The sequence below is a fragment of the Acanthochromis polyacanthus genome, chromosome 5 (genome assembly GCF_021347895.1).
Source record: "Acanthochromis polyacanthus isolate Apoly-LR-REF ecotype Palm Island chromosome 5, KAUST_Apoly_ChrSc, whole genome shotgun sequence".
NCBI classification, from domain to species: domain Eukaryota; kingdom Metazoa; phylum Chordata; class Actinopteri; family Pomacentridae; genus Acanthochromis; species Acanthochromis polyacanthus.
In genome coordinates, this window is record NC_067117.1 from 6,383,432 (window position 1) to 6,395,870 (window position 12,439).

At 42.8% G+C, this 12,439-nt stretch overlaps 1 protein-coding gene across 2 annotated transcripts in view; it reads right to left on the reverse strand.

Moving 5' to 3' along the window:
• The window catches only part of eya2 (EYA transcriptional coactivator and phosphatase 2), a 34,474-nt gene that overhangs the window by 2,953 nt on the left and 19,082 nt on the right, over nt 1-12,439 (reverse strand). For both annotated transcript variants that reach the window (XM_022212459.2, XM_051948680.1), the window contains exons 6-14: nt 11,467-11,543; nt 10,635-10,818; nt 7,906-8,042; nt 7,598-7,681; nt 4,440-4,529; nt 2,403-2,461; nt 1,480-1,640; nt 917-1,031; nt 111-232 (exon numbers count right to left, since the gene is read on the reverse strand). In XM_022212459.2, coding sequence (XP_022068151.1) covers nt 111-232; nt 917-1,031; nt 1,480-1,640; nt 2,403-2,461; nt 4,440-4,529; nt 7,598-7,681; nt 7,906-8,042; nt 10,635-10,818; nt 11,467-11,543 — 1,029 coding nt within the window. The remainder of the gene's footprint in view (nt 1-110; nt 233-916; nt 1,032-1,479; nt 1,641-2,402; nt 2,462-4,439; nt 4,530-7,597; nt 7,682-7,905; nt 8,043-10,634; nt 10,819-11,466; nt 11,544-12,439) is intronic.

Here is a 12,439-nt window from a genome sequence, read left to right on the forward strand (position 1 = left end):
GTTTGATTGGAAGATGAGTTTGTGATCAGTGGTTGTTCTGAGGTATTTGAATGACTCAACTCTCTCTAACGCCTGGTGGTTGTTCTACTACGTACGAGGGTTGTCCTCACCTGTCTTGGTGGCGCTGTAGATGTTCTCTATGGGGAAGGCTGAGCCCAGGCCGTACAGTAACACCTTGGAGAGAGCTGGGATAAGCTGGGTGGTGGTCACCAACACATTCACACAGTTAGGCCTGGAACAGGAGAGAGCAGACATATGGATGCTTTATCAGGAACTGCTAGCCTAGCCGCGCTAGACAACCCACGGCAACGAATTTAATTCTCTGCCAGGGTGGATCTAGTTACCCTCCATAAGCCTCGAGGTTGGATGCTCCTAAAACTGGCCGACAAATCACCATGAAGTGTAGAGTCAGAAGGCGGGCGTAACTAAGTGACGACAGAGGCGCGACGATTCTGACAGAAACAACCGGAAACAACTAGCCTAGCTGCGCTAGACAACCCACGGCAACGAATTTAATTCTCTGACAACAGTCGTTGAGCTCCATTAGCACCGACTCTGAATAATCTTTCTGTTAACATGTCTGTAATATACTTGAGCTTCACCCATTGACTGTATAAATAAGGCTTCACCGAACTACCGCATCCTCTGACTTCCGGCGCTCTAGGAGCCTATTCGTTGCGCTGACTGGTTGTATACCTACCCAATTGCTGCAGAGTGATTTGATAGACAACCATTTAGCCCGCCTCCCTCCCTGTCGAGCGTGCCTAGACCCTTGCGTCTTCAGAGCATGGGTCTAGCATGGCTAGGCTAAGGAACTGCAGCAAATGTGCTCAATTCATGAAGCGATATTGAGAAAAATCCTCAAAAATAATAAACCTAATGAACTTATTGTTGATTAAAGTGCACATGGACTGACCGTGAGTTGATGAGGGCCAGAGCTTTGAGTGCCTGAGTCAGCCACAGGTCAGTCAGGACCTCCATTTCCCTCCTCAGCTGTAGCCACTCTTCTCGCTTGGGGCTGCCCAGCAAACCTGCGCCATCATCAAGAAACACAAGCTTCACTCTCAGTCTTTCAATCAAATCTACTGACATGACGCAGCATCTTATTTGAGAGCAGGATTCGAACAATCCTAACACAACATTCACACCACAGACACATGTTTTCCAGCAGAGTTGAAGCAGCCACCTCTAATCAGAGGAACTGGAACTTAAAAAGTACAAAATGTTCTTTCTTAAGGGCCCATATTATAATTTAATACAAGGAAACTTTGTTTAGTTTTAGTTTTTGAGGTCCAGCAGCTCATAAATATTTCCCTATGTCTAGTAAAATCATACTATCTCACAGTATTACTAATTTTACTATTACTATTGTATTTCTACGTGGGCTACAAAACCACACTTGAACCAACTTAGACTTCACAGAAATTGACACTGGCTAAATTTCTCGACTGCATCTACACACAACAGCGTTCAGCTCACCCCCGACATTATTCTTGTACGTGTTGTAGATCTCCTTGACTCTGCGGTATCGGAAAGCCAGTTTCCTCATCCAGTCCACCCCTCCATGGACCCCCGACCCCAGGCACAGAGAACCGGCCCCTGCTGGGCTCTGGAAGCCATCTGACCCGAAGTTGTAAGTGCTGCGGGATCACAATACAGGAAACATCCAGGATATAGATCATAGAGAAACAAACCGTGCTTTTTCCACGGCATCTTGCTGCGTCATCGGCGTTTTCAAAGGTGACGCTCTAAGAATCAGCATTTCTTTTTGGCTTCAGGAATCGATTCAAACTATTCGGGGTTTGCAAAAGAAAGCAGAGTTTGAACCATTCATTAATGCAGGGAAGTGTGCCAGCACAACCAAAAGAATTTCAGGGACAAGAAACCCTTTAAAATTGAATGAAGCTGTGAATGAGCTTTTGTCGGTATAAAATAGTATATACATACAGAACGGCTAGGATAAATATAAAAACATCTTTGAATGAAAAAGGCCAAGTTCAGTAAAATAAATATGTCCAAGAAGTACTTTGGTACAGTCTGGCTCTTTCTCAAGTCACTCCTAAAAGTACTTTAAAGTGCTTCAACAAGTTTATGCAATAAAACGTCTGGACTGAGGGAGACAGAGGGAGTGAAAAAGAGATATTTTGATGAGAAATGAAAGCGCTGGATAATCCTGTGACATATTATATGGCCGTGGAAGTTGGGAAAATAAAAGACATGCACATGCTTGCATGCATGAACACACACGGATGCACACAAACGCTCTCACTCCTCGTCTCATCTCACTGCTCTTTTCCTCCTGTGTACTAAAAATCCAGAGGGCAAGTCTGGTTCAGCAGCCACCGTAGAACTGCCAGCGTCTCAGCCGAGCTTCAAGCACAGCAGCACAGTAGAAGCTTTACCTCAGGTCCTGTCCGTTGTCATCCGATGCCACGTCATCAATATGAACTTGGTCACATTCCTGGGAAATGAAAAGGAAAGTGGATATATGAGGAGATCCATTTCAGAGTGCAGCCCTGTACAGGCAGGTCTTTCCTCTGCAGGGAAGCCTCCGGGAGCGATAGCACGACAAAAATTAAACAAAAAAGAGAGCTAAATAAAAGACAAGGAAGGAGGAAATAAGGTATTGGGACACGGGACAGCGAGGCGCCGGGGATTCAACACAGTCAACACTGCGGTTTAATTCTTGCGTAACCACGTAGTAAATTAAAGTAAATCTGCATTTTTTAGTGCGTCCACAAAGGAAAATCCTCTTAAGAATGGCCCATTGTCTCTGACAAGTACAGCGGTGTGCGTGTTGTTCTTGTCTATTGGACGCTAATGCAACCGACCAAACCTCTGGGATTAAAAACCGCACTGTAGCTTAAACATGTGGTCACAGTCGAAAACACCTTCAGCAATACGCAGGGAAATGAGAAGCAGTTATTAGGATTGAATACGCTGGATGAAAACGAAAACAAGAAGCAGAAGTCAGTCATCAGAAAGTACGAGAAAGCACAATGCACAAAAAAAGGTTTCTCTCTGCATTTATCCAGAGTTTACCCTCGAGCCTCTAAATCCGACACGTCTCACATTCACATAACACACAAATACGAGCAAAAAACAGAGTCCCAGGATCACTCCTAAATGTCGCGCTGTGACCCAGGACAGACAGACTCTCCTATCATCTTTCAGTCGCCCAGACGGAGACACTACCTCATCTTCCTTACATTACTACATAACTCAACTCCCAGGGGCTGTAACCCACCTCCCACTCAGGTGTCATCCGCCTGTGCAGAGCTGCAGCTACTGACCATGCGAAGCAAATGATAAAACACACCAGAGCCCCGCTCAGCACAGCAGAGACTTCACTTAATCTCATTTTAATTAGCTAGAAATAAGCTGACATAAAGCCAGAGTGGTCTACTTATAGAATTTTTTGATAATTTCAACTGGAAATTCTGGCTTTTGATGAGTCAGGCAGTCGTTTACAATTAAGTGAATTTCTGCTGGTGTTACAGTCGTGACAGCAGCAATAACGCTTGTAGCCACTGGTGTAGCTACTGACACAACAAGGACAAGATAATTGTACCTCAAGACTTAACAGGAGCTGGCAGGCCGCTGTGGGGTACAGCTTTGGAGCTTTACTGAGCCCTGACAACAAAAGACGGGATAAAAACCGGGTTTGCAAATGGCTTTGTTGGCTCCTTTCCCTCTTCTTGACTGTTCCTCCTCCCATTTGACTAATTTTCCTCTCAGATACTCAGACGCACACCTATAATTACGGCACAAAGTGTACTTGTTCTCCTGCTCGGCGTCCCTCTTTAATCTTTTTTCTTTGTCAGAACAAGGCTGAGGAATGTAGGATGAAAAACACACACCGTTCGGTCACTAGCAGGCACTAAAACTGCATTTTGACGACTGCTAGGAGTCTTTTTAATCACTATTTGAGGAGTCATCACTTTTAGAGGTCGCATCAATACCTGTATTGGCTCTGGTGGACTTTCAGAAAGCACATTGGGTCTAACTGTGGAGCACTTATTCCTGCAAACCAGCCCTTTTAATATTCTCGCTGTACTGTCATTCCAGGAAGGCAAATTGTTTGGAAAATGCTAGATGTTGAGTGAGGGGATTTCTACAATGACTGCCACTGTGCTTTATGCCAGGTGAGGAAACGGCACCCAAATGTCAAACCTCTTGCTCGGCTGTTGCAGGGGGAGTAGTTTTTCTGGGGAACGGCGCGCCAGCTTACACTGCTGGATATGTTCTCGCTGCTCCAAGCTTTTCCAGCTTACTGGAAAAAGTCTCACAATTATTAAAAACTAGTGACATCCAGTGTTGCCGTGAGGTACCGTGAGTGTGAATAAGATTTTTGAGTGAAGGAAGAAAATTGGATCCCGCAACTTTCTAAATACGCTGCTGTGTTCCTCGCTGAGTAAAGACGTATCAGACGGACTCACCTCCAGGTCGTTGAAGAAGAGTCTGGAGTCGGCCAGGTTGAAGATCATTTCCTCCATCCACAGACCCAGAGACACCGCCTTGGAAGAGTCCTGATGAACACACAGACGGACAAAATACACTTAATGTATATTATCCTTCCATAAAGCCACAAGCAAAATGAACGGACACCGTGAAAAAGAGCAACATGGTTTATCTCTTATTCCAAACCAAATGCAACTATATGAGATTTTAAAACACAATTTATTCCCTCTCAATAAAACACATCTTAACATGCATCTACTTGAGCGTTATCATTCTTTTACCCACAGTCACATTCACATATTTAGACGACTGGTTTGCAAACTACACGTGTGTCGTGACCTACTTAATAAAAACAATGACACCAGCTCCATCACTTCCACTCTTGTTAACTGCAAATCAAATCATGCACTTATGCTGCCCTAAGATGTTTGGTATTTAGAGAATAATCAGTTTAGTCGGCTTTATCGAGCATCATTATTTGTGCCATTATGTCAGTGCGGCTGCTTGCTCGTCTCTCTTTTGTCTTCTTCACTTCCTCTGCAAAAAAAAAAAAAAAAAACTCCTCGACTCCACTGAACAGGTTTGAGGGAGAGGCAAGTGTTAATATTTATCTGTCAATCAAACTGTCTCCATCTCTAAATTATTTGTTTTGGCTCTCATTAATCCTTCCTGGTTAATTACCCCCAACTGTTCTCTGTTTTTCCCCTAAATGAAGCACAGAGTCATTGATTTAGATTCATCTAATCCACAACAGAGTCATAGCTTATACCCCAAAAAAGAAGAAGGAGAAAAAAAGAGATATTTTTATTAAATTCATCTACAGTTACAGGCCTGAATGACCACATCTGTGTTTTTGCAAGGTTCAGCGAAACAAATAATTCTTCACATTTCCAGCATAAACTGTTCAATTTTCAAATAAATGAGCTTATGAATGATTGGCATCGATGTCTAGCTTGAATAACGTAAAGAACACATTCAAAAATACGAGGTAAATGTTGTAAAATAGGCCGCTGTGGTCTTTTAAAACGCCCATTCTGCTTTATTTCCCCCCGAATAGCTGCAACGGATCAATTAAAGATAAACAGGCATTGCATATGAAAAAGAAGAGCACCTTCTTCCCTCAAACCACCCAACTTCTCAGGTATATTTTTTCTCTCATATGGCAAGAAAAGCAAACAAACACCCCGGTGTTGCATTACGCCACCTTCTGTTTTGTTTTCCTAATAAGCAAATTATAAATCATTGCCCAGAAAAAGCACATAAATCACAATGTGCGAGCCGTCTGGCTGACACAATAGCATGGGCGTGTTGCCATCGAGGACTACAAAAGCAGGTGTGTGTACGTATGTGGGCTGCATTGTTTTGATGGCAGCCCTGGCTCCTCTTTGGCAGCGAGACAGGCCGAGCGCAGGGACGTCAGCCAAAGGTGAACATTTGATGAGTGCATTCGAAATGACAAGCAGGGCTGTCTCCCAGCTCGGAGCGGTAATATGGGCTTGATGACACAAGTAGGGTAAATCATGACAATTACAAAACACCCTTTCAAAAGAGGGTGTTAAAAAAAAAAGAAAAGTAAAGGTAATTGAGGACAAAGGGCGAATAAAGTTCAGTAGAAGGAACAGGGAGGATCAGGGAGAACATGATGAAGGGGAGGATTGAGAGAAGAACGGATGAATGGAGAGGATGAAGAGGGAGGTGTAAAAGGCTTAAAGGAGGCTTGTTCTGTTAGTCGAATAGTTGAAATAATTATCTGCAATCACCTTCCTCTAAAGGCGAGGGCTGCTACCATTCAGAGGGACAAATAAAAGCCTCTTTCTTTTAATCCCAGACGAGAGGAAAGACAAAAAAAAGGAGGCGAAAAATGGAAAAAAAAAAAGCCCTTCAGTTCTCACCTTTACTTTTACGTGGGGGATTTTTTTGGATGTGAAAGACAGAGCTGGGGGAGAGAATTCACACCCTGGGGGACAGAGCAGGAGCGCTGTATGACAGATGAGATAATGGAAGAGATGTTATGGGAGGAAGGGGGTCAGCTCCTCACGAGGATCTGCGTTCACCTTTGGCTCGCCAAGCTGGTGAAAACAACTGTCTTTCAGCAGGCCCATTAGTCTTCCCACAGACTGGGCCCAAACTTGCCTTTACGTTGAGGTCCAAACATTTGTTAGTGATAAGAGTTTAATGGGACAAGAGCCTGGGCTGAAGAAAGCAAAGTGATGAAGCAGGGGTAATTAATGCCAGAAATAAACGTGTTATGGTTGTCAGGGCGGATGAGTTAGCCGCAAATTAGGGAGGGAGAAAGGCAAAAAATGTTGCTCGATCGCAAGCTGTCTCCGCTAGTTGGACTGCTAATCTGTTTTTCCGCCGTCACTCATTTAATTCCTCCGCTGCGTGTCTGAGTTTTGATGTCAGCGTCTGTCCAACTGAGCCTCCCTGGATCCAGCGGTGGGGTTGTTGGGTGGTGGGAGGAATCAGGAATTTTTGGCACATGAGTCATATTTCAACACATCCACACACTTTAACTCACTCCCTCTCCCTCGCTCTCCCTTTTCTCTTTGGCTCTTCCTCCCTTTCTCTCCTCGCTCCCCGAGTTCCCCCTACCGTGGCAGGAAAGAAAGAAAAAGAAACAACGGCATGCATGGCCCGCCGGGGGCTGAGCCCATCAGAAACGCTGCTCTCAAACTCCCATCAGCCTTGTGTCAACCCGCAGGGGGACCGTGAGAATTCAAAACACAGATCCTCAGCCAAAAACAAGAAACGCACCGCTGTCCGCCCCTCGTCAGCTGCCCGTCTGTTATGTAAAGGTCCCGCTGGCTGTCAATCACGCCGCAGGTTGTCGGGGTAGCTAAACAACCCCGGTGCATTAAGAAAAGAAACAAGAGGGCAGAAAGGCAAAACAGCCAGCGTGTGAAAATGCTCGGGGATGAGACCCAAAGGTCGCGGACTTGTCTCAGGCAGCCAAACCTTTCACCGTAAGTCAAATAAGCACTCTGGAGAAACACTGAGAGAGCAGGGTTATGTGTTTGTTGAGAGGATTTGGTGCCAAGCTGTATTGTACCTACTGTATGACACACTGATGGCAGTGTCACTGGCCACATGCTTCTTACAGTAAACGACAAAGGGAGGGGTCTCCTGGACGTACCTTGCCAAATCGTGAGGAGAAAGTTCCCGTGAGGAGAGAATGGAAAATGATGATGGTTTCATCCAGATCCCAGATAAACACTCGCTGCAGTGAAATAACAGATATGTAATGTTAACCACATGACAGTTTATGTGTGTGTGTGTGTGTGTGTGTGTGTGTGTGTGTGTGTGTGTGTGTGTGTGTGTGTGTGTGTGTGTGTGTGTGTGTGTGTGTGTGTGTGTGTGTGTGTGTGTGTGTGAGAGAGAGAGAAAGATAAATATTGCAGAGAAAGCCTGATAATTTCCAACACCGTGTGAGAGTGTGTTTACCTCTATATCAGAGTCCAGAGGTGGAGCCGGGTCACTGACTCTTTTTCTTCCTCTCAACTTGCCATCTGACCCCCGTCGTGCCGGGACCCCTTCCTCTTTATCTGGTGTGGGGGGGCTGGGCGGCGGGTGGTACTCTCCTGAAACACACACATAAAACACACTCCCTCATCAGTCTTCATAACGCAATATTTTGGAAGTTAAAACTTCACTGATATTCAACGTCAATTCGCTAGTCGCCGAAAATACAAGAGCTACAACTGAGATGCATTGTGGGAATTACAAGAAAGAACTCTAAGTTTAGGGTCACTTAGAAATGTCTTTTTTTTTAAAGAAAAGCATTTTTTTTCCAATGAAGATAACATTAAATGAATCAGAAATCCAGTCTAGACATTGTAAATGTGATAAATGACTATTCTCGCTGGAAATTTTTAATGGAATATCTCCATAGGGGTACAGAGGAACATTTCCATCAACCATGTGTTCTAATGCTACATTGTGTTAGCTAATGGGGCTGAAAGGCTCATTGATGGTTAGAAAACCCTTGTGCAGTTATGTTAGCACATGAGTAAAAGTGTGAGTTTTCATGGAAAACATGAAATTGTCTGGGTGACCCCAAACTTTTGAACAGTAGTGTACAAGAGTATTTCAATCTCTGTTGCTACAATTTCGACAGTCTCTTGTAAATCAAGTGCATTACTACACACGTGGACAAAATTGTTGGTACCCCTCAGTTAAAGAAGGAAAAACCCACAATTCTCACTGAAATCACTTGAAACTCACAAAAGTAACAAAAAATAAAAATTTATTGAAAATTAAATAATCAAAAACAGCCATTACTTTTGAATTGTTGATTAACATAATTATTTAAAAAAACAAACTAATGAAACAGGCCTGGACAAAAATGATGGTACCTCTATAAAAGATTGAAAACTATTTGACCAGAGTGACATGATTAACTCAGGTGTGTCATTTAATTGACATCACAGGTGTTTCCAAACTCATAATCAGTCAGTCTGCCTATTTAAAGGGAGACAAGTAGTCACCCTGCTGTTTGGTGAAAAGGTGTGTACCACACTGAACATGGACAACAGAAAGCGAAGGAGAGAATTGTCCCAGGACATCCGAAAAAAAATGATAGACAAACATCTTAAAGGTAAAGGCTATAAGACCATCTCTAAACAGCTTGAAGTTCCTGTGACAACAGTGGCTCATATTATTCAGAAGTTCAAGACCCACGGGACAGTAGCCAACCTCCCTGGACGTGGCCGCAAGAGGAAAATTGATGACAAATTGAAGAGACGGATCGTTGGAATTGTATCCAAAGAGCCCAGAGCAACCTCCAAAGAAATTAAAGGTGAACTCCAAGGCCAAGGTACATCAGTGTCAGATCGCACCATTCGTCGTTGTTTGAGCCAAAGTGGACTTCATGGGAGACGACCAAGGAGGACACCACTGCTGAAAAAAACTCATAAAAAAGCGAGACTGGAATTTGCAAAAATGCATGTTGACAAGCCACAAAGCTTCTGGGAGAATGTCCTTTGGACAGATGAGACCAAACTGGAGCTTTTTGGTAAGGCACATCAACTCTATGTTCATAGACTCAAAAACCAAGCATACGAAGAAAAGAACACTGTCCCTACGGTGAAACATGGAGGAGGCTCAGTAATGTTTTGGGGCTGCTTTGCTGCATCTGGCACAGGGTGTCTTGAAAGTGTGCAAGGTACGATGAAATCTGAAGACTATCAAGGCATTCTGGAGAGAAATGTGCTGCCTAGTGTCAGAAAGCTTGGTCTCAGTCGCAGGTCATGGGTCTTCCAACAGGACAACGATCCAAAACACACAGCCAAAAACACCCAAGAATGGCTGAGAGAAAAGCGTTGGACTATTCTAAAGTGGCCTTCTATGAGCCCAGATCTGAATCCCATTGAACATATGTGGAAGGAGCTGAAACATGCCATTTGGAGAAGGCACCCATCAAACCTGAGACAACTGGAGCTGTTTGCTCATGAGGAGTGGGCCAAAATACCTGTTGACAGCTGCAGAACGCTCATTGACAAATACAGAAATCGTTTAATTGCAGTGATTGCCTCAAAAGGTTGTGCAACAAAATATTAAGTTATGGGTACCATCATTTTTGTCCAGCCCTATTTCATTAGTTTGTTTTTTAAATAATTATGTTAATCAACAATTCAAAAGTGATGGCTGATTTTGATTATTTAATTTTCAATAAATTTTTATTTATTGTTACTTTTGTGAGTTTCAAGTGATTTCAGTGAGAATTGTGGGTTTTTCCTTCTTTAACTGAGGGGTACCAACAATTTTGTCCACGTGTGTAAGTCACTGTAATGAGTCTTCAACAGCCTAAATGCCACAGTGGTCAAACAATGACACATAGTAGGAATAATGTGCAAAACCTCATTCAAAACAAAATTTTTTCTACTTTTCTTTACCCATTTATTCCAACAAAAATGACATCTTACATATTTTTGTGTTTTATGTATGGTACATAAATGACATTCCTCCTGCCAAGTTTACAATTTCCTGTTAGTAAAGCTGTTTTTTCCATTGCAAATCAGACAGGAAAAGTGTCCAGCTGTTTATCAGGAGTGTTCTTGTATGTGTAGCACTAGTTTGCCTTTGTGTGTCCCCATCCACAGGTCTTTGCTTTTTGCAGCTCATGTGCTTTTGCTTCAAGCCAAGCGATCATAAAATTTGAAAGGACTGCTCACCTGTATGTGACTCTGGGCTGTGATTGGGCACCATGACGGGGTGTTCTGGGTGCTGGTAGGCTAAAGGAGCAGTGATGGCAGCGGGGCTGATGTTGCTGCTGGCTAGGTAGGGGCTGTTGTAGTGATGTGAGTTATAATACGGAGAGTACTGACTCTGACTGTAGCTGGAATATGCTGAAAACTCCTGAAAACGCAGACAAGGATGTTAGTTAGTCAGTGGCATCAAAACGCAAAAACTGGGCAACAATATTAACCCTCCTGTTGTCCTCATTAACTGGCATAAAAAATATTCTTTGTCTGAAAAAAATACAGCAAAAAATTCCCCAAATTTCTGAAAATTTGCAAAACCTTGAGGAAGAAAATTCCAATAATTCCTTAAAGGTTTCCTTTAAAAGTTTTATTTAAAAAAAGAAAAATAAACAAATTTGGCAAGAAAATTCTTGCAAATATTTTCAAAAAATTGAGTAAAAATCTTCCAAAACATCCTAAAAATATCTAAAGTGATTCCGTATATGTCAGTAAAACTTGTAATATTTTCTTTAAGAACATTTGCAGGAATGCTGGATTTTGGTGGATTTTTTGTGAATGTTCTTAAAGAAACATTCTTTTTTCCCACCCAAAAAATTCAAAAATTTCGCAAACATGTTGACTATATGGACATCAGAGGTTTCATTGTGAAAATATATTTTTTTCCACATTTTCAAACTTGAAAACGGGTCAGTTTTGACCCGCAGGACGACACGAGGGTTTAGTGATAAATTAAGAATGGAATGACTAATTGTAGAAATTCTTGATGTCAAATTTCTGTCTTTATTACATTTATGTTACTCACTTGTTGGGTAGGGTTGAATGGGGTTGAACTTGAGATTGCATGGGTGCCTTGAAAAATTCCAGATGAAATGCCACCACCTAAGAAATGATAGGAAGAAAAAAGGTAAAAATTCAGGCACTAATCAATCAAAGATCCAAAAATGTGAACTGGTAGGATGTTTGACTCTGCTCCATGTTGCACTGATAAACCAACCCCAAATATAATTTTATAGCATCTGATCTCATCCGTGAGGCCGTGTGGAGGAAGTACTGAGCAGTAAACTTTGACTCTCTCTTCAGTGACAGCTCAGCGCTGCAGGAGCTTACGGTGTGATTTATGATTGGCATGACAATACAGGTGGGGAAAGTCTGCAGCTCCTGCTCTGGGAGTCTTCTCACTTAATCAAGACAAGGCAGGAATGTCTTCCTCCAAGCACTTTCTCCCCACAGTGACGCTGTCTCACCCTGCTTCTTCCTGTCAAGACTGTTTGTTTGTCTGATTAATTAATTCTCCTGTAATCTTATCATCTCCACCTACGGCACTGGACAACATTTCCAGTTTTTGTGCCGTTCTTTCTGTCTGACAGCTAGCTGGATTTCTCAGAAGAATGCAAACAGAAATGACTTTTCAGAGATGTGGGGCACTGGCAAACGAGGAAACAAATGAACTTTTTACACCAATTGGGCAAAACGAGTACAGCTTTGTGTAAGATAATTAAAATTTAAGCGCCGACAAGTAGATAGTAGATGATTTATGCCCCCCATTATTCAATAAGGAAGCAGCTCTGTGAGGTTGCAGCTATTCCACTACATTCAAAACCAGCATGCTGTGCTTGCTGTGACAAAGCTCACTTACTGATGTTTGGCAAATAAATAAAATAGTGTTTACTACATTTGTGGTCTCAGCTTAGTGGGTTAGTATAGCAGCATTTGATAATTACCCTGAAAAACAAAGTAAAGTGGCGGCTGATGACAGGCCTTTTACAGCTGTTCAG